The following is an 18698-nucleotide window of genomic DNA, read 5'->3' as shown; positions in this document are numbered from 1 at the left end:
GGCACACCGTTTAGTGACTATCTTAAAATAAACACTGTTAAAAATATGTTGACCTATAAAGATTTTCATACAGTATTACTGTGTGACAAAAGGTTGCAAAGGTGCCTGAATAGTGTGATCTCCCATTCACGCATAGGAGAATGCCTAAAAGAATGTGCACCAAAATGTCACTCAAACACATCACAGACAATGAGATTTAGGGTAATTTATTTTAAAGATTTTATTTATTTATTTGAGAGAAACGGAAAGATCACAAGTAGGCAGAGAGGCAGGCAGACAGAGAGGGGGAAGCAGGCTCCCCGCTGAGCAGAGATCCCGATGCAGGGCTCGATCCCAGGACCCTAAGATCATGACCTGAGCCGAAGGCAGAGACTTAACCCACTGAGCCACCCAGGTGCCCCCAGGTAATTTTTACTTTCTTCTTTGCACCATCTATATTGTCTACCAACGTTCACCATAAGCACGTGGTATCTTGTAACTGGAAGAGTCATAAATTCTATATGACTACATTCCATTGCTCTTTATTCATTTTACACTACTGTATAAGTGATTAATCAAAAGCATTTAGTAAGTGCCCTAAAAAGGGTTCCATGATATATAATTTTTATTAAAAAATAAAATTTGGGGGGGCTTGGCTGGCTCAGTCAATAGAACTGTGACTCAATCTCAGTTTGTGAGTTCAAGTCCCATGTCGGGCGTGGAGCCTACTTTAAAAAAGTCATAATATATAATTTAAAAATTTCCTTACATATACCTTTCATATTCCTTATTTAAAAACTTACATAAGCATTATGTAAGTTTCCTTTAAAAAGCTAATGATGTTTTTCTTCTAACAGTATATAATAAAAATTCAAAACATGCTTATGTAGACAGTATTTGGCAATCTGTCTTTAAGAACTATGCCATACTTGTAAACACCAGGAAGTCAAGTAAATTCTGTATGTCTGACGGTCTTTCCTGACAAAGAGGATTTTTCAAATAGTACACAGAATATGCTCCGTTCAGTGATCACTAGTCAATGTTTTATACCCTAATAATTAAACCTAATAATTATATCATGTATTTGCTATAAAACTCCATGTTTATGGCACAGTAAACACGAACAAATTCTCTCAATTCCTAGAATAATTGGTTTGTGAATCAGTATCTCCTTAATCCAAGCTTCCCCCATAATTCATGAACCCATTTTTCTTGAAATAAATTCTTTAAATGTTTAACATTTAAACATTAAACCAATGGTGGTTTAAACATTCTCTGACACTTTGTGCTTATACTGACCGTAGATAAAATGTTTCAAAATCAATCTCAGAAGAGAATCAACAAATTTAATAATTAATACTTTTATTAACTGAATCTGTAACTTGTAAAACATTGCCAGCTTTGGCTCTGAATCCTGGCCACTCTTATTCAGATGTGGAGTTTTAAGCAATTAGTTGGGCTGATGTGGGCAGTATATGGTGCTGATACAGGTAAGGCTTGATGAACCACATGGAGAACTATAGCCCGAATGGTTTCAATAACAGTTACAGTAAACTACTGAAATAAGTTTATTTTTTTAAGAAATTATCTAGGACAGAGTAGAGACTATCTATAACTCAGAGGATTAAATTTGGCATTACCACATTTGACTTGAATCCAACCAATTTCTCTAATCCCCCCCCCTTTTTTTTTTACAATTTTGTTTGTGTGACAGAGAGAGAGAGCAAGCACAAGCGGGAGGAGTGGCAGGCAGAGGGAGAGAGGGAGAAACAGACTCTCTGCTGAGTAGGGAGCCCGATAAAGGGCTCAATCCCAGGGTCTGGAGATCATGACCTAAGCCAAAGACACATACTCAACCAACTGGGCCACCCAGGTGTCCCAATTTTTCTAACCTTATACTCAGAACAGTTATGTCATACATCTAACAATAAAATATCTAATTTATTCCTTTAATTACATTTCCCTGAAATTAGATTGTTCAAAATGAAAATGTTGAAAAGTAAAAACCAAAAAGTACCTGGTAAAGTTACCAAAACTTTGTCCCTCCCCACCACGAGTTGCAAAAGACCCACGTACTACTCACTACTCTCAACCTACCTGGGGCCTCTTGAAGACCATGTGTACTGATTTGCCGGTAATTTCTCTCTCAGAGAATACTCAGCAACCATCATATCAGGAGAAACATACGCACCAACACCTGTGGGATGAATTTCATCATGAACAAAAGAAATAAAATTAGATCCTATTTCTAAATCCACTGTTCACTCAGCTGTGTGACCGTGGGCAAATCACTCAATCAACCTGTACTACAGTCCTTGTTGATAAATGGAAAGAAAGAAAATTTAGTAAGCAAGGAAAGTTTACTATGTATCAGACATTAAACTAGGTATTTTGGTTTTGAATATAAAAATATCTACCAGGATTATCATGTAGATTAAATATAAACACATATCTAAAACTGTGTGTGTAAAAGAAAAAGAAATGTGTTTTAAACTATAAAATATAACTTTAGGAAAATAAGGGAATTGGTTTGCCTTCATTCTTAAATACCACTGTATCCAAAATTCTACCCACAGAGTAGGCAGTATCCCTCTTGCCCGAAATAGCTGTGAAAACAAGCAAAGGGCAAAGACGTTTAACGTGCCGCAGTCTTTCCGATAAATATGTAAAGGCAGACCAGCCAAAAAGGCTCTAAATTCACAGACTTATAGGGATCAAACTCAGTTTCTTTATTCTAGAAATCTGGAAACAGGGCCCAGAAAGGGCTGAAAAAATGTACTAAGTGCACAGTGACTGGCAGAGAGAAGACTTAGAATCCAGGTCCGCCGGCTCCTAATTCTTTACAACACACATACATGCAGAATAGAAGACTGGAGAAAATACATGAACTACGAGGATTTAGGTGAACTGTGCTGCCACATTAAACTGTAATCATTTTGTATAAGGTAGTTTCAATTTTTCAGTGAGTCTGGAGATAAGAAAATACTAAAATACTGAGTACTGTGGCAGAGGGGTAGATTTTGATCTTCAGGTACCTTTCAGTCCTATTCTCTGTTTCATTTCAATTTGTGTATTTAAAGTATCTAGAGAACTGAAATACAAAGGACAGATTACTGGTAGGCACTGTTGTCTCAACACAGGATTTAACGGAATCACTTCAGCACGAGGTTTTAAATTATACAAAGCAAGCTACACCTTGCTTGAGACTCAGAAGCTATAAATAAAAGTATTCCCTATAAGCTAAGATCACTGCTATTTCTATTTTTTAAAGGACCAGTTTTCTAAACTTGGATACCCAAATGTTATTACATATCTGTAACAGCTACAATATCTGTATGCCTTTAATAATTACTATAATATGTATACATTCAAGCAGTTACTGATGAACACACCAGAAAAATTATTTGGGACAAAACAGCGTTTCCTGTCATGCATCCAATTACAAATGGTAAGGGTTTTAGCCTTACCTTGCTCTCAAGCTTCAAAATAAAGGCAAAAATGCTAGTAGGCATCATCAATTACTATGTATTTGTTCTCTCAGTTCATTACCCTCCTCATTCATGCCTCGTATTAAAAAAACAGGGCTGGGTGTTATGTTTTGTGGGTGTTTTCGCACAAGTTCACAGCCACAGCTAATTTTATTGTTTTCATATTACGTACACAGCTCATGCTGATTTCCCTTCACTCTTGTTGCCGGGCAACCTTCCCCACTGAGTACCGTGAAACAGACAACACAGCATCTCACCCTCCAGACTAAACCGGGGAAGAGAAGCCACGTTCACAGAGTAACTGTGTTTCAACTGCTTTTCTTCTCATCAGTAAAGCTCCCTTTCTTGACATCTGACTCTCTTTGTATGTCCCTAGAGAGATTAAAGGAGGAAACTATATTATAAATAAATAGTCATATACTATAAGTAAAAAGTGAGGCAAGTATCTGTGTTTACGTTGTTCACATAGTCTGGGAAACTCCTTCCTTGTTCATTTCTAACTACCTAAGTCCTCACTGGCACGCTTCTTTCAAAAGGCCTCGCCGGGATCCTTGAATCAGAAGTAACTGCACTTCTGCAAACACAGACTAGACTGGCCCTGGCCCTGCCTTATACCTCCTCCCTCAGTCCACTTCAGGCCAGCGGCTCTCCACCAGGCTTTGCCTGAGGGCACACACTAACGGTTCACAAGGGCTTGCATACAGTAGAGATACAATTAACATCAGATTTGTCGAGCTTCTTGTTTGCTTGTTTTCAAACAAGTCTATTTCTAGAGCAGGACACTGACCTATGACACTGGATGTCGTTCCACCCGGGCAGCCGACTGTGGAAAGGCAGGGACCGTTATTCCCGGCACTTGAGACGTAAATGATGTTATGCTTCCACACGGCTTCACTGATGACTTCACAAATCCTCCTGAAAGACAGAGAGAAGTTCTATAGATTAAAGAAAAAAAAAAAAAAAAAGAGAGAAGTTCTTTGAACACACAAAACAGTGCCATTTTTCAAAACACAATTACACTGTGAAGAGATTTTCAAGTATGGCTTTCATAAAGACCAAATGAAACTATGGGTTCTACGTAGAAGAACTGAAACAGTGGCTACAAGTAAGAGGTGTACATTAGAAGCCGGGACATTCACCTTATTCCCAGCCCAGTGTGTATAATAAATTATTGTTTGAACGTGCAGCTGAGTACACTTTGGCACATCCACCATTGGTGGAACATGACACAGCCAAGAGATATACCTCAGCTGGGTTTTAGTGTCAGGAAGGAGTCATGAGACCAGGGTCAATGTGGGAAGAATGCTAGATTCCACATGGAATGTATGTAGGCAAAAGAAACCACAAAGGACCCAAAGCAAATCCGGAAAGAACAGCAGGGACTGATTAGATTAGTGGGGACCAGACAGTTTGACTTGCACCCTCCCCTTAATATCATGTATTTAGAAATGACTCTGCAGAGGAATTCCTACATGTATTTATGATTAGTGGCAAAGGTGAAGGGGAACTAAGGCAACAGGAAGAACTCTAGAGTAGGCTTAAAATACAGACTCTGGTTAGAAGTTGACAGCAAACAAGAAATGTACTGGTATTAAATAAAGGAGATGAAGTTAGACCATCGAGAAAATGCAGTCAATAGAAAAAAGGCACATGGTCAAGAACACCCCAATCCTGAGTGTGAAGGGAAAAATATTACAGAAAGATGACCTTAAAAGGATGAACGTCAAAGGAAGAGAGAAAGAAACACACTTAGGTAAAAAAGGTACTGAAGTAAGAGAAGAGGGCAAGATTACATTCACAAAAGAAATGAGTGAGGACGACAGGGTCATTGTCACAAGGGCAAGAAAGCGATGTGTCACAAGAAACCCAGTACCAGTCGTCTGAGAAAACTGAGTTATTTGAAAACAGCAACTTATAGGGCCTGGCTTGGTAATATTTTCATTTTGGCAGGGCTTTATTAAAGAGCTTCGGAAACTGGGTGACAGGTAGATATGGATGGCCGGGTGGGAATGCGGGAGAGGTGGGAGTCACTACTAAGTAAACACACTAAATGAAGTAATTTCAGTTATTATTATGAAGAAAAAAAAAAGGTGAAGTAACATGATTTCAAGGCTGAGCCACTGAATTTAGCAGCAGGAGGACACCATGACACAGACAGGCAGGAAGTCGTGTGACATTACATCAAAATGCACCAGGGAGCCCCAGAAACGGTGACTACGCCAACCAACCATGCTCGCTGGGAGAACGAGGGAAAGCTGTGTGAAAGGAAGCGTTCTGCCTGTCTGGGAGCAGTTTTTAAGGACAGGAAACGGCAAACCAGATAACCAGTGCATGGGTGACTTTTAACCTTGAGCACTTCACTTATTTTTTTTTTTTAATTTTTAAAGATTTTATCCATTTATTTATTTGAGAGAGAGAGAGAGAGAGAGAGAGTGTGTGTGTGTGCATGTGCGCGTTTGAGTGCGGGTTGGGGGGTTAGGGATGGGCAGCTTGGTAGAAGGGGAGGGAGAGAAAGAGGCAGAGAATCTCAAGCAAACTCTGTGCTGAGCGCAGAGCCCAATGCGGGGCTCCATCCCAGGACCCTGAGATCGTGACCTGAGGTGAAACCAAGCGTTGGACACTTAACCAGCAGGGCCACCCAGATGCCCCCGCAAACACTTCATTTATTACACAAGAAGGGAAGGCAGAGAAGGTGGGGTCAGAGTAGGTTGTAGGAAGGTCAGGAGCCCCCAGGAGGGCTTTTATCTTCTCTGGGAAAGGAAGAGGTGAGAACACCAACTGAGGGAAGAAAAGAAGTCGCGGAAGGTCTTCGAGAAGAGGTGACGTAAATGGCCATACAGGAGTGAAAGAGCAAATGCAGATGATGGAAAACAATGCTGAATGCGTTAACAGATTCCCGCTCATGAACTTAGAGTGCAGCGTGAGTGTGCGTCTGCAGCTAATAATTAGCTCAGGAGGCCGGGTGGGATCACCGCAGAGGTTGGGAGGCTGCCGCAAGTCTAGCACTCTGTCAGGTCGGTGCACCTACCAGAGTTCAGGCCGCTTGTAAGCAAGGACCTGTAATGAGGGAAGGGCCAGCGAGTCTTCCTGGCCACGAGGGCATCACGACATCACAGACAGGATGGTGGGAGCGGGGGCTGGAGGTCCACGAGATACACACTGTCATCTAAGCGTGGCACTGCTCGTTTTCAGTTGTGGTGTACAATCCAGTTATAAACACACTCAGTGCTCGCCATCGGCTAAGCACCCGGGAACACTCACCCGGAGTTTGGCCAGTGAGTTGCTTCTCCATAGCTGTAGTTGACAAGGTCACACTTATGATTTATGACTTCTATCATCTATCAAAAAGATGAAGAGTCTAGTTTAGGCAGCGGTTTATAGAAAGACTGGCCAGTAAAATAAAGGCACGGAATCCCAGTTTCTTAACCAACCATCTTCTATTTCAAATCCAAATGTGTATGTTATTTTCAACTTTTAAATTGGAATACTTAAAAAAAAAGCAGAGACACAGAGTATAATATGTAGTCAATAAAAAACACAAATAGCATGTGCAGAATGGAACGGTTCTTACTAAATTCTAAAATCACTGAAGTTAAAGTAAAATCTAATTCATACGTTAAAATGAAATGCAGAGCGTAAGTTAAATTCTTCTTAGACTGATGAGACAAGCTGGCTAAAAGGTCGGTTTGGGGTTTTCTAAAGTATCTCAAAATAGTGTGCCGGGGGCTTAACAGAAGTGAGAAGTATAATATAATATTTCCATATATTCTTAAAAATTACATCTTAATAATTTTTAATAAAAATAATTTAAAACTGCATTAAGAGTTTTTGCTTCCTAAAACAAAGCCCAGTATACCAAATACAGTCCAATATTTTCTTAGTAAAGTCAAGAACACTTCGTAAACCTAGAACCATCCACAGTTACCCATCATTTATATTCCAAATCAACACCTCCCGAACACTCACAGCACGTATAAGGCCCGTGCCTGTTTCCATTGTGCTCAGTCGGGTATCACCAATCTTGATGGAAAGAATTTGAGCACCAGGAGCCACACCATTCCGTTCAGGTTCTTCTGGAAAATGCCCAGCAGCTATACTAGCTACATGGGTTCCATGAGCTCCTAGAGGCGAAAAGAGGGGAACACGACAGCATATTTTCAGAAAAAGTTTTAATCATTCAATTTACATATTAAGCATGATAAAAATAATCTAATAAAAATATTCCCTCACTTTAACCCTACCTGTGTATTAGTAAGTCTCATCAATAATTCACACAAAACACGATTCTGAACTACATACACTATCCTGCTACCCTGGATTCTATCCTCTTTGTTGAAAGCACAATGCAAGTTACAGAGGCGACAGTACCTGCAACACACACAACTGACAAAGAGCTTATATCCAGAATATACGCTTCCCAATCCAAGAGCGAGAACCCAGAAGACAAGTGGGTAAAACGCTTAAAAAGCATTTCACAGAAGGGGATAACCAAATAGCAAATCAACATATGAAAAGATGTTCAACTTCATTAGTCATCTGGGGAAGGCAAATCAAAGCCACAGTGAGACAGCTCAGCGTACTTTCAGAACAGCTGCACCTTTATGGCTGACAACGGCAGCTACGCAAGAGGGCACGCACGCGCTCTTACACTACTGGTCGTAGAGAGCAGCATTGTGGAAAGCTGAACACAGGTGTACCCTATGATCCAGCAATTCCACTCCTGGCCTTACACCCAGCAAAGAGCGCACATGTACGCTAAAAGATACGTGCAAAAACATTCACAGCAGCCATCGCTTGCAGAATTCAAAACTTGGAACAATCCCAAGATCCATCCATAGTAAACAGGCATATGGTGCATCTGTGGATTAATATGATACAACAATAAACAGGAACTACTTCTAAACATTACGGATGCACACAAAAATAAGGTTGATCTAAAGAAATCACAAACAGAAGGATTATCTATAGCCCCATGTATATAAATGGAAACACATCACCTTGGGTTGAACTATGTGAAAGTGCCCCTATTTAGTCATTTCTGACCTATAAAAACAGCATTATTATTGGGTGGTTCAAACTAATGCAGTCACAGAAATCAGGACCAGATTTAACTCTGGGAGGACTGAGGGTAGATGTGTTCAGGAAGAGGCAAGATGGGGCTTTGACAATGTTTTATTTCTTGGTTATACAAAAGTAACCATTTTGTGAGAATTCAATGTGTATACAATTTGTGATTTGCATACTTTTCTCTAGTACGTCATATTATCAATAAAGCAAAAGCAAAACAAAACAGCCAGGGTTTCTTTTTTTAAGTGAAGACGTTTTTTGAAAGACATGGGTAGACAGAAATCTCCCACTACTGTCAGATAGACAGTCAACACCTACTGGCACTGGGCCCTAATGTTTGGGTGACAACAGAGTCATTGTAGCTCCAGAAGAAATGGGAGCACATGAGCCTTCTGTCTACTGCCACGCTCAGAGTCCCACGCTCTAGACAACTGCTGTTATGTAAGAATATGGACCCAGTGCTGCCAATTCTTCCTTTTTTTTTCCAATGAAAAATAGGGAACCTGGATTTTAATGTCATCCCCATCCCCCAGACTACTTGCCACCGCCAGCTACCAGTCCGAGGGGCGAAATGTGGAGCTCTGGAGTGCTCGCAGTCGGCTGGTGGCGTGTAAAAGGGCGCAGCTACTATGTTTCTTAAAAGGTTAAGTACGTACCCACCACATCCAGCCAGTTCTCCTAGATACCAGTCCAAATTAAACAAAAACATACTTGCACTCAGAGACTTGGACCCAAATGTTGGAACAATGCAAATGTCCACTGACAGGTCAGTGGGTAAATAAACCCTGGTGCACCCACACAGTGAAATACGACCCAGCAATAAGGGACAAGTAATTTATAACAATACGGATTAATTTCATACCGTAACTATTCTACTTATACAAAATTCCAGAAAATGCAGAACCTGGACTGACAGAAAGCAGTTCAGGAGCTACCTGGGGCTGCAGGTGCAGACAGGGCCGGATGAGAAAGGAAGACAAGCAGACTTACAGGGGTGATGGGCATGTTCATTATCTTGACTGGGATAATGGTTTCCTGGGCGTACACATCTATCAAAACTTACCAAATCGTGTGTATACGCATGCGGTTTATTGTACACAACTATAACTCAGTAATACTGGCACAGGGAGTGATAAGAGTTAAAGCCATTCTTGCTTCCCCCCTAGAAGTAACCACTATCCGGAAGCTGGTGTGTATATTCCTTCCATCTATATTCTTTAGCATACAAACACACACATCCATGAATACTGTGTAGTATAATTTAGCATGTTTTACAATTTTACACAATGTTTTATCAATGTACGTTTCACTAAAATTTTGTATTTGAGATTTATAAATATAGGTATATGTAGATTTATTCATTTTGTTTGCTATATAATATTCCACAATGAATACTATACAGTTTTAAATTAGCCTGTTCTTTTGTTAATGGGTATTTGGATAGTTCCCAACTTTTCTGAAATGACACTGAATGCCACATGAGGAGCTTTTTACCTGACTTTGTATGTGGAGGTGAACTGCTTAAGAGGTAGTATGTGGAAGTAAAATTCCTTCCAAAGGAATTTTCATGAAATGAATTATACTGATTTTTTTAAAAACTATTTTTAGGGGCACCTGGGTGGCTCAGCGGGTTAAAGCCTCTGCCTTCGGCTCAGGTCATGATCCCAGGGTCCTGGGATCGAGCCCCACATCAGGCTCTCTGCTCAGCAGGGAGCCTGCTTCCCTTCCTCTCTCTGCCTGCCTGTGATCTCTGTCAAATAAATAAATAAAATCTTAAAAAAAAAATATTTTTATTTACTTGACAGAGATCACAAATAGGCAGAGCAAGGGGCGGGGGCGGGGGCAAGCAGGCTCCCTGCTAAGCAGAGAGCCCAATTCGGGGCTCGATCCCAGGACTCCAACATCATGACCTGAGCCAAAGGCAGAGGCTTAACCCACTAAGCCACCCAGGCGCCCCTATATTGAGTTTTCTTTTTGGTGGCTGGACCATGCTTGTACTCTTGGAATGGATCCTACATGGTTTTGACTTTAAAGAAAACAATACCTTTACTAAGGGGATCAAATCCTATTTATTATCCCATACCTAGTTCTTTAGATAGAATTGCTGAGTTAAATTCTCTATAAGGGTACTTTATGGCTATAGTAGCAACACCTTACCATGTCAGTAACTAGTAAATCTGAAACAGAATACCTCCACTGGTAACAATGGAGAGCAGGTTTCCATCATCATATATATTAACAGAGTAATTTAACATCTCAGCTGTGCCAAAGGAACCGTATTCTTGGGCCTCTTTGTAGTTTCTTAATACCGTAGATTTACTCAAATCCCCATCTTCATTTGAATCAATGCAGGCTCTGTAAATTGAGAACAGAGAGTGAAATTTACCTATTTTCTTTGGCTTTCTAAAAGTAACACTGTATGGTTTATCAGGTACCTTCTTACTGCCTTGTTTATTTTGTCACCAGAAACACAGTAACTGCCAGGTTTAGAGTCCGCTGTTTCAGAGTCACCAGTAAAGATTAGGAAAGAAGCTTAAAGGACCAGTCTTTAAATGAAGGCATGTATAAAGGACTTTAGGAACACCATCCACCACAAAACTCCGGGCAGAAAACCATCTAGCCACTTAAGAAATTAGACCAAAGCTTAGCTTCCAGCTTTAGACTAATTCAGGATGATTATGACACACAGCCTAGGCCTTACTCCTTTCTGCTTCTTTTAAAATTGGTTTCATGAATCCAACATTGTGTGCAGCCTCCTTGAAACTAGATGAACTATAGACGGTGTCCCACTCCCACAGTTTAACAGTCTCAGGCAAACATCGTTTACAAAAGTACTTTCTACACAGTTTTATGGTTATCCTCCTGTTTGTTCTTTCCCCATGTTATTCCTGCTATAATTTTTAAAATATATATTCCAAATAATACAAAGTATCTGATTAAATCTAAATAAATCTAAAATAAAAATCATAAATGGAATGCACATTACTTAAAAGTCAACATTATGTTTTTAGCTATTGGGTCCTTGTGCAGATTTGCTAGATAAGAAAAACTGTTTTAAAAGTAGAAGTCAATCACAGTTGCTACAGTGAGTTAACGGAAGCCCACTAGAATAGAGAGAGCATTTCTTATAAATGCTATCTCATTAACAAACTATGACAGTTGGGACAGTGGGGAAAATGAGACAAACAGAAAACGTGTAGCGTATCAGATGGAATTAGGACCGAGATTAATAGGTTAAGATGTATTCCACCAGATCTCCCCATCTGCTAGACAGAGCAGCACTTTTGTTCCTGAAAGCATTAAACGGGCCGGTATCCACCCTGGTGATCATCTCTGAGGTCCTTGGTTTCTTTCATCCAGCCCATCAGATACTTGAACTTCCTGGCAGTCCCTCCAACATCCTCTTGACGTTCTCCTCTACCCTAAACCCTGTCCCTACCCTCTCTGCTACTTGAGCTGATCCTTCAACGAAATCTTTCCTGATGCTTCTGAGATGGGCTCAGATGTTCTCACACTTGCTTCCACAGTCTAGAGTCCACGGAATAGCTTCTCTACAGTCTACCTGGTACAAAGAAGGTACAAATATTTGCCAAAAGATGAAACAATGAAGGAATCAACATCATTCTCACAGCAAATACACGGACATATTCCAAGATCAGTTTCCTGTAACCATCGCCAGTGTGAAGTGACTCAACATTTAAGCGCTGTATCAAAACACCAATATAGAACTGAGTGACTTCCTCAGTAACTCCACAGAGGCCAAGTATGCATATGGTACAAGAGCATGACTTTCTGAAGGTGGCTGGCTTAGTTTAAGGACAAGTGTCAGAATACCAGAAAGGGAACATGGAAATGAGGTTCACAGGTAGGATCTGAGTACCTGTGTGAGGCGGGACATAACAGGGAGGTTGGGTTATAAATTCCCAGACTCTGTAATACATTTTTTCGTCCAATTTTCTGTGGAAAAAATCCATAGCTTTCATCAAACTCAAAGGAAATCTAAGATAACAAGGTCAAAAACCAATGAAAAGAAACCAGTTAATGGCCTTTTCTTCATGTAATCCTCTATAAATATTGTCTTCTCAACCAGTGTTTGCTCCATATTGAGTGACAGTGAGTTTGACCCATCTATGCCCTGACAAATACTTAAGGGTAGCGTTATGCTAGGTTACGGGCTAAGTGCAGTGATAAGGGTTTAATGGTGGACAGTCTTTGTAAAAACAAAAGTCAAGGCACTTAAGGTCATTTTACCTCCCCTCAGAAACGGCTGGCATTTCTGCAATGACAGTGCCTGGATTTGCCCTAAGTAATTTGGGATCTCTAAGATTCTCCTCAAAATATTCTGGCTCTGAGTTTATCTTTGTGTATGGTGTAAGAGAATGGTCGAGTTGTAGTAAAAAGAAGGGCCATCTGTACCCCAATGTTCATAGCAGCAATGGCCACGGTCGCCAAACTGTGGAAAGAACCAAGATGTCCTTGCACGGCCGAATGGATAAGGAAGATGTGGTCCACATACACTATGGAGTATGATGCCTCCATCAGAAAGGATGAGTACCCAACTTTTGTAGCAACATGGACGGGACTGGAAGAGATTATGCTGAGTGAAGTAAGTCAAGCAGAGAGAGTCAAGTATCATATGGTTTCACTTACTTATGGAGCATAAGGAATGACACAGAGGACATGGGGAGGAGAAGGGAGTTGGGGGGAATCGGAGGGGGAGACGAACCATGAGGGACTGTGGACTCTGAGAAACAATCTGAGGGTTTTGGAGGGGTGGTGGGTGGGAAGTTGGGTGAGTCTGGTGGTGGGTGTTATGGGGGGCACGTATCGCATGGAGCACTGAGTGTGGTGCATAAACATGAATTCTTGAACACTGAAAAAATTTTTTAAAAAATAAATAAAAATTTTTTAAAAAAGAAGAAAAAAAATATTCTGGCTCTGAGACAGGGTGGGGGAATTAAAGCCCCATAAAATATACAGTATCATGCAAACAAAAGTTAAATTATTTCCAATAATACCTGACAGCATAATTCTGCTGCATTTTTCAGGGATTATAACATTTTCTAAATTGTTACCCCAGTAACTTCAGCTTTTATTTCCTTTGAGTTTCATTTCCAATGCAAAAACTATAAAAGTTGTCTTAGAAGACTGCTGACAATCTGTTGCAGTGTATCCCTTGCTTTGTCAACTGTCTTAAAGATCCTGGAAACACATACTGCCACCCTGGACATCCTGACCCAAATTCCTTTCCCTTAGGGCAAAGTTGGCAGTGTTTTCAACTCAGGCAGGAAACGTTCTAACTGAAACCACCTATTGCCTCACTACCCTATCCCTGCTAATATTAGAGTATCTCTTTAAGCCCTTGTGGTGTATTTGCCCAGTTGTACTCATTTTTCTATCTAGTATTCTCCTCACATTTAACCTTAACCTTGCGTCCTCTCCAACGCTAAAAATCACCTAAGGCTTATCACTGGGAATGACTATATCATCTTACACCATGTGGTGGATGTACCAAATTTGCTAAACCACGCATCTGAACACTTTTTACACTTGATCTTAGCCAAAAGGCCGAGAAGCAACTGAACACTTTTTAATATTATACTCTGATCCAAGCTTTCTGTGAAGTTTTTAAAGAAAAATAAAATAGTTCACAGACATGTGCACACCTGCATCTATACAAAAAAAATACTCAAATACATGCAAAAAAATGCATTAATATTTAATATCATATGGATCAGAATGTTGCTATATGCAAATTATCTTATTAACATTTTCAGTTCCGAATGGAACGGGGATTTCTCATTCAGCTGAAAATGCTATATACCCATTATCAGAGATGAGTCAGCACCTACATCCACGGGAGTAAAGCTCTCCTTTACGAATGGTGCACTGCAATGTAAATGATCTGAGAAAAGTAATCAAGTCATTACAACTTGTTCTGTGTTTGCCACATCTTGGGAAACGATTCTCTGTGTATGAGCAGAGGCTCCAACTACAAAAAAAGCTGCTTGTTGATTTCAAGTTTCAGAGAGGAGTCTCCGATTTATTGTGGAAACCCTTTTAAAACATGTATGCCTAAAGACCTGTATTAAGGCCATACTCCCACTTCCACGCAAGAAGACATTTACTAGCCAAATACAAGAAACATGCCTGCTGTGTACAATCCACTGAGAAAGAACATGACAGGTGTACATGATAGGTAACCTGGTCCACACCATCGCTATTAGTAGTAACAATGGTAGCAGTGGGGGGAAGAGCTGACATTTATCAGGTGCATTATGTGTCTAGAAACATCGGATTTAATTTTCCCAAAACCCTCAAGGAGGCACTACTATTACTCTAATTAACAGACGAGGAACAGGCTTGGAGGGGTAGGCAGTGTTCAAGGTCACAAAGTTAGGATCCCATCCCAGAGACTGAGCTCTTCACAAATGTGTTCTACTGCCCCACTTCAGCTTAGCTACCTGGTCTCTATTTGAGAAACCTTCATTCAACTGTACTCCTTTGTCCTTAAAACATTAATAGCAGATGCTGTGCAGAACTCTCTTTCCAAACTGCCCCGCCCTAATCAGGAACATTCCTATGTCTACAAATAATCAACCTGCTAATGTTTGGTTAACAGTTACTGTCTGTTAATGCAACAAGCTTCTTTAAAACACGTAAGGGTCAGGCTTACTATCTAAGATACCAAGAAGTTCAAAGGGTTTATCCAAAACTACCCAGAAGTTTGGCTCTCAAATATTTCTGATTGGTGATATTAATGTCACTTAAGCAACTCTCTGGACAGTTCTGGGGGCTTAATGTTCTTCAGTGTAGATAAAAGCATTTTCTTAAGTGAAGATCAATATAATACATGAAGCTTACCTCCAGGTTTCACCATCATGCCACACCAAGCAGTCATACACAGGGCCAGGATCACTATATTTTTTCTCAAAAGAATTTAGCAATTCCACTTGACTTTGAAGTTCCTCCTTGATTAGTTTATTTGCCTAGTCAATTAGAAAATATATTAATATTAGTACATTTTGTGCTCTTGAAAAGTTCTATTAACATATAACCAAAGATACAGTGTCACCAAAAGTAAAGCCATTTTACCCTAGAAAAATGTAATAAAGTTTTTTTTTATATCTATGCAACTTGTAGTTCAATTTAATGATGCAGATATCAATTAATATATCAAACATTTTAAGAATACTACTACTTTTAGTCAATCTCTCATTTATTTTTTTATTCTACCCACTTTGGGAAAGACACTGTGCTATGCGTTTATTTTATCATTTGGCCAAGATGTGTTACTCACGTATCTATAATCTAGAACTAATTTCCAAAAATAACTCTAAAATTACTACAAAGTAGATTATCTATTGACTTTAAGATTTTTTATGAGAACGGTTTCCATTTAAATCTGTTTAAGAATCTAAGTAAGAGAAACCGTGAATTATCTTCTGCCCTTTAGAATATGCTAATAAGTTAAAATACATACTATATTCATGACCTTGTACAGATAAGCTGCTATTTAACTATTTTGACCCAAAACAAAGAGAATTGTATACACTCCAACCTGTTTTTTTTTCCCAACTACATGCTATATCAGACAGCTCTACATTCACCTGAATAGTCCTATTGAATTAAAACTTAATTTCCACATTCCAAGTCTTATTACACTTCATTTTTGTTACTCAACATTCATTCCTCCTTAAAGGAAAAAAGACAATAATATAGAGATTTTTGGTAAACAAAATGAAATAAAAGGGATAATTAAGTCCAGACCCCTCCTGCTATAAAACTGGCTATATAAATAGCACCTGAATTAGGACACTTAACGTGTGTAGTAAGAGGCTGAAAGACAAACAGTGATGGAACAGAAAATAATACAGCTCAAGAGGATGAACTACAGTTATAAAAGAGATGCTGTACACAGATTAAATAAATGCAAGTGAAATGTGTGTGTACATCTATTCAGGCCAGGAGTTCTCAACCCTAACTGTGCAGTAATTAAAGCTCCCAGGAGCTTTTAAAAATGCCAGCCTTCCTGCAAGGCTTTGATTTAATTCCTCTCTAGGGCATAAGCACTGGCGGTTTAAAGCTCTTCACGTGATTCTGATATGCAGCCAGGGTTGAAAACCACCAATACCATTCCACTTTTGATTTTAAAAAGGTATATGCATGCATTAAAAGCAAGATTTAGAAGAATAAACACCAAGTTGTTGGTACCATCCCTGGGGTGGGGGGTAGCATTTTAGAGGCTCTCAATTGCTACTTCGTATGCCCGTGTGATCCAAAAATTTCTGCAACAAGCATGAACTATTTTCATAATTAACATTATCTTCATTTTATTAACTGATTAAAAAAAATGTAACAGCTAGGGCACTTGGGTGGCTCATTCGGTTAAGTGTCCGACTCCTGATTTTGGCTCGGGTCATGAGCTCAGGATTGTGGGATCGCGCCCCATGTCAGGCTCAGCACTCCATGGGGAGTCTGCCTGAGATCTTGTCCCTCTTCCTCTGCCCCTCCCCCTGCTTGTATTCCTTCATTCTCTCTGTCGCTCAAATAAATAAACTGTAAAAAAACAAACGCAGCATCTATTTAAGGATGTGGAACAATGGGAGCTCTCATAGTACTTCTCGCAGAAATATGTATGGGTACTACCACTTTGTGCCCCACCAAAAACATGCATGAGAATGCTCAAAATAGCATCTTCCATAAGGGCCAAGAACTGAAAACAAGGCAAATGCCGATTTGCAGAATGGACACATTGACCGTGGTGCAAATATCATACAGCAACAAGAGTGGACAAACGACAACACCCACACACGGAGGAATCTCGCCAACACAGGACTGAGTGAAAGCAGCTTCTCATGAGAGAACACACTGTAGGATTCCATTCTACAAATCCCAAACAGGCAAAATCTTTCAACAGTGTTAAGTCACGATGGTGGTCACTTTTGGAGGAGGCCAGAGCAATGACTAGGAAGGAGTATGGGAGGGAGTGTTCACTTTGTGCTAACTCATGACTACACACACTTAGCGTTTATGCACTTTTACATACATCTATGTTCACTGAGAAGTTTTGAAAACCATGTAATTGGATTTCAGAATAAAAGAAAAATTAGTAAAATTAAATAATTTAAAACTTGTGAAAAAAAAAAACAGTCTGTTAACTCTCCAAGAACTCTATGATAATACAGTTCTGTGGCAATGTTTAAATAAAAGCGACTAGCACCAACTTGAGAAGGGCAATTGTTGGCAACATCAAATTCTTCTTGTTTTCTACAGGCTTCTGCAAGGGCCACCCTATGAACAGGATCCCAGATTTTTTCCTTTCGTTCTTTCTGCAAAGACAGAAAAATTACCTTACAATGAGGATGACAAACATCCTGGTAAACCCGGACGGTCTTATATGTATATACAGACCTAGCTGTTACCAGCTGTGATGCCACACAAGTTTCACATAGGAGCTAAAGAATGATTTATAATCAAGTGGATAAAGCAGTGGATCAATAATTAACAACTAGTTAACTCAGTGCACCTCGGTTTTAAGAGGACACATGTATCAAGGCACATCCAAATGTATTTTGATACGTATGCCCCAATTTTAACCCATCCAAGAATAAAAATAATAGTGTGTTGCATAACAAATTGAATTCCCAGTCACTTACAATAAAAGCAAATACTGTGCTGTGGGCCCTTATGCAACTGAGAACAGCCTTAAGCCACAGGCAAGCGGACGGCAGGGTTAAGACTAGCTGTCAGGAGGGACATGCAGGCTTCCCCAACTTCCTCCCTTTCTGGCTTATTTCTTCCCTATCCTCTTTCATTTGACAGAGTTCTGTTACTGAAATTGGTTTTACCTTCATCTCTATCTTTAACCCATAGTGCCACCAAGTGGAGGTCTGCTAGATACAAAAAAAATCCTTTCCAATAAAACAACTCCACTGAGCTAAGGAGGGGGCAGACATTAACATACTCTATTTGCATGTTCATTTGCACTTTATCAGACAGTGGATGAAATTTAATATGGTGCATAAAAATACTATGCTATGTGTACATCAACCTGAAATTTTAAAAATAAAATAGCACCCAATAAGTTATATGCAGTTTTTGTCATTTCATTTTTTTTTGCAGAATGATTAGAATGTGACGAAAAAGTAAAGGTCCTATATG

General features: G+C 39.7%; 1 protein-coding gene across 6 annotated transcripts in view; it reads right to left on the bottom strand.

Annotated features, from left to right (window-relative positions):
• TPP2 (tripeptidyl peptidase 2) overlaps nt 1–18698 on the bottom strand; it is a 70143-nt gene that overhangs the window by 34907 nt on the left and 16538 nt on the right. For all 6 annotated transcript variants that reach the window (XR_007125698.1, XR_007125697.1, XM_047720342.1 and 3 more), the window contains exons 4-10: nt 17762–17866; nt 15399–15523; nt 10726–10889; nt 7434–7588; nt 6729–6805; nt 4255–4382; nt 2077–2176 (exon numbers count right to left, since the gene is read on the bottom strand). Coding sequence is in view for 4 of the 6 variants with exons in the window: in XM_047720342.1 (XP_047576298.1) it covers nt 2077–2176; nt 4255–4382; nt 6729–6805; nt 7434–7588; nt 10726–10889; nt 15399–15523; nt 17762–17866 (854 nt within the window). In the remaining 2 variants the exon portion in view is untranslated. The remainder of the gene's footprint in view (nt 1–2076; nt 2177–4254; nt 4383–6728; nt 6806–7433; nt 7589–10725; nt 10890–15398; nt 15524–17761; nt 17867–18698) is intronic.

This window comes from Lutra lutra, chromosome 3 (assembly GCF_902655055.1).
Source record: "Lutra lutra chromosome 3, mLutLut1.2, whole genome shotgun sequence".
Taxonomy (NCBI): Eukaryota; Metazoa; Chordata; class Mammalia; order Carnivora; family Mustelidae; genus Lutra; species Lutra lutra.
The sequence above is the reverse complement of the archived record's forward strand: the minus strand, read 5'-3'. Positions and strand labels throughout refer to the sequence as shown.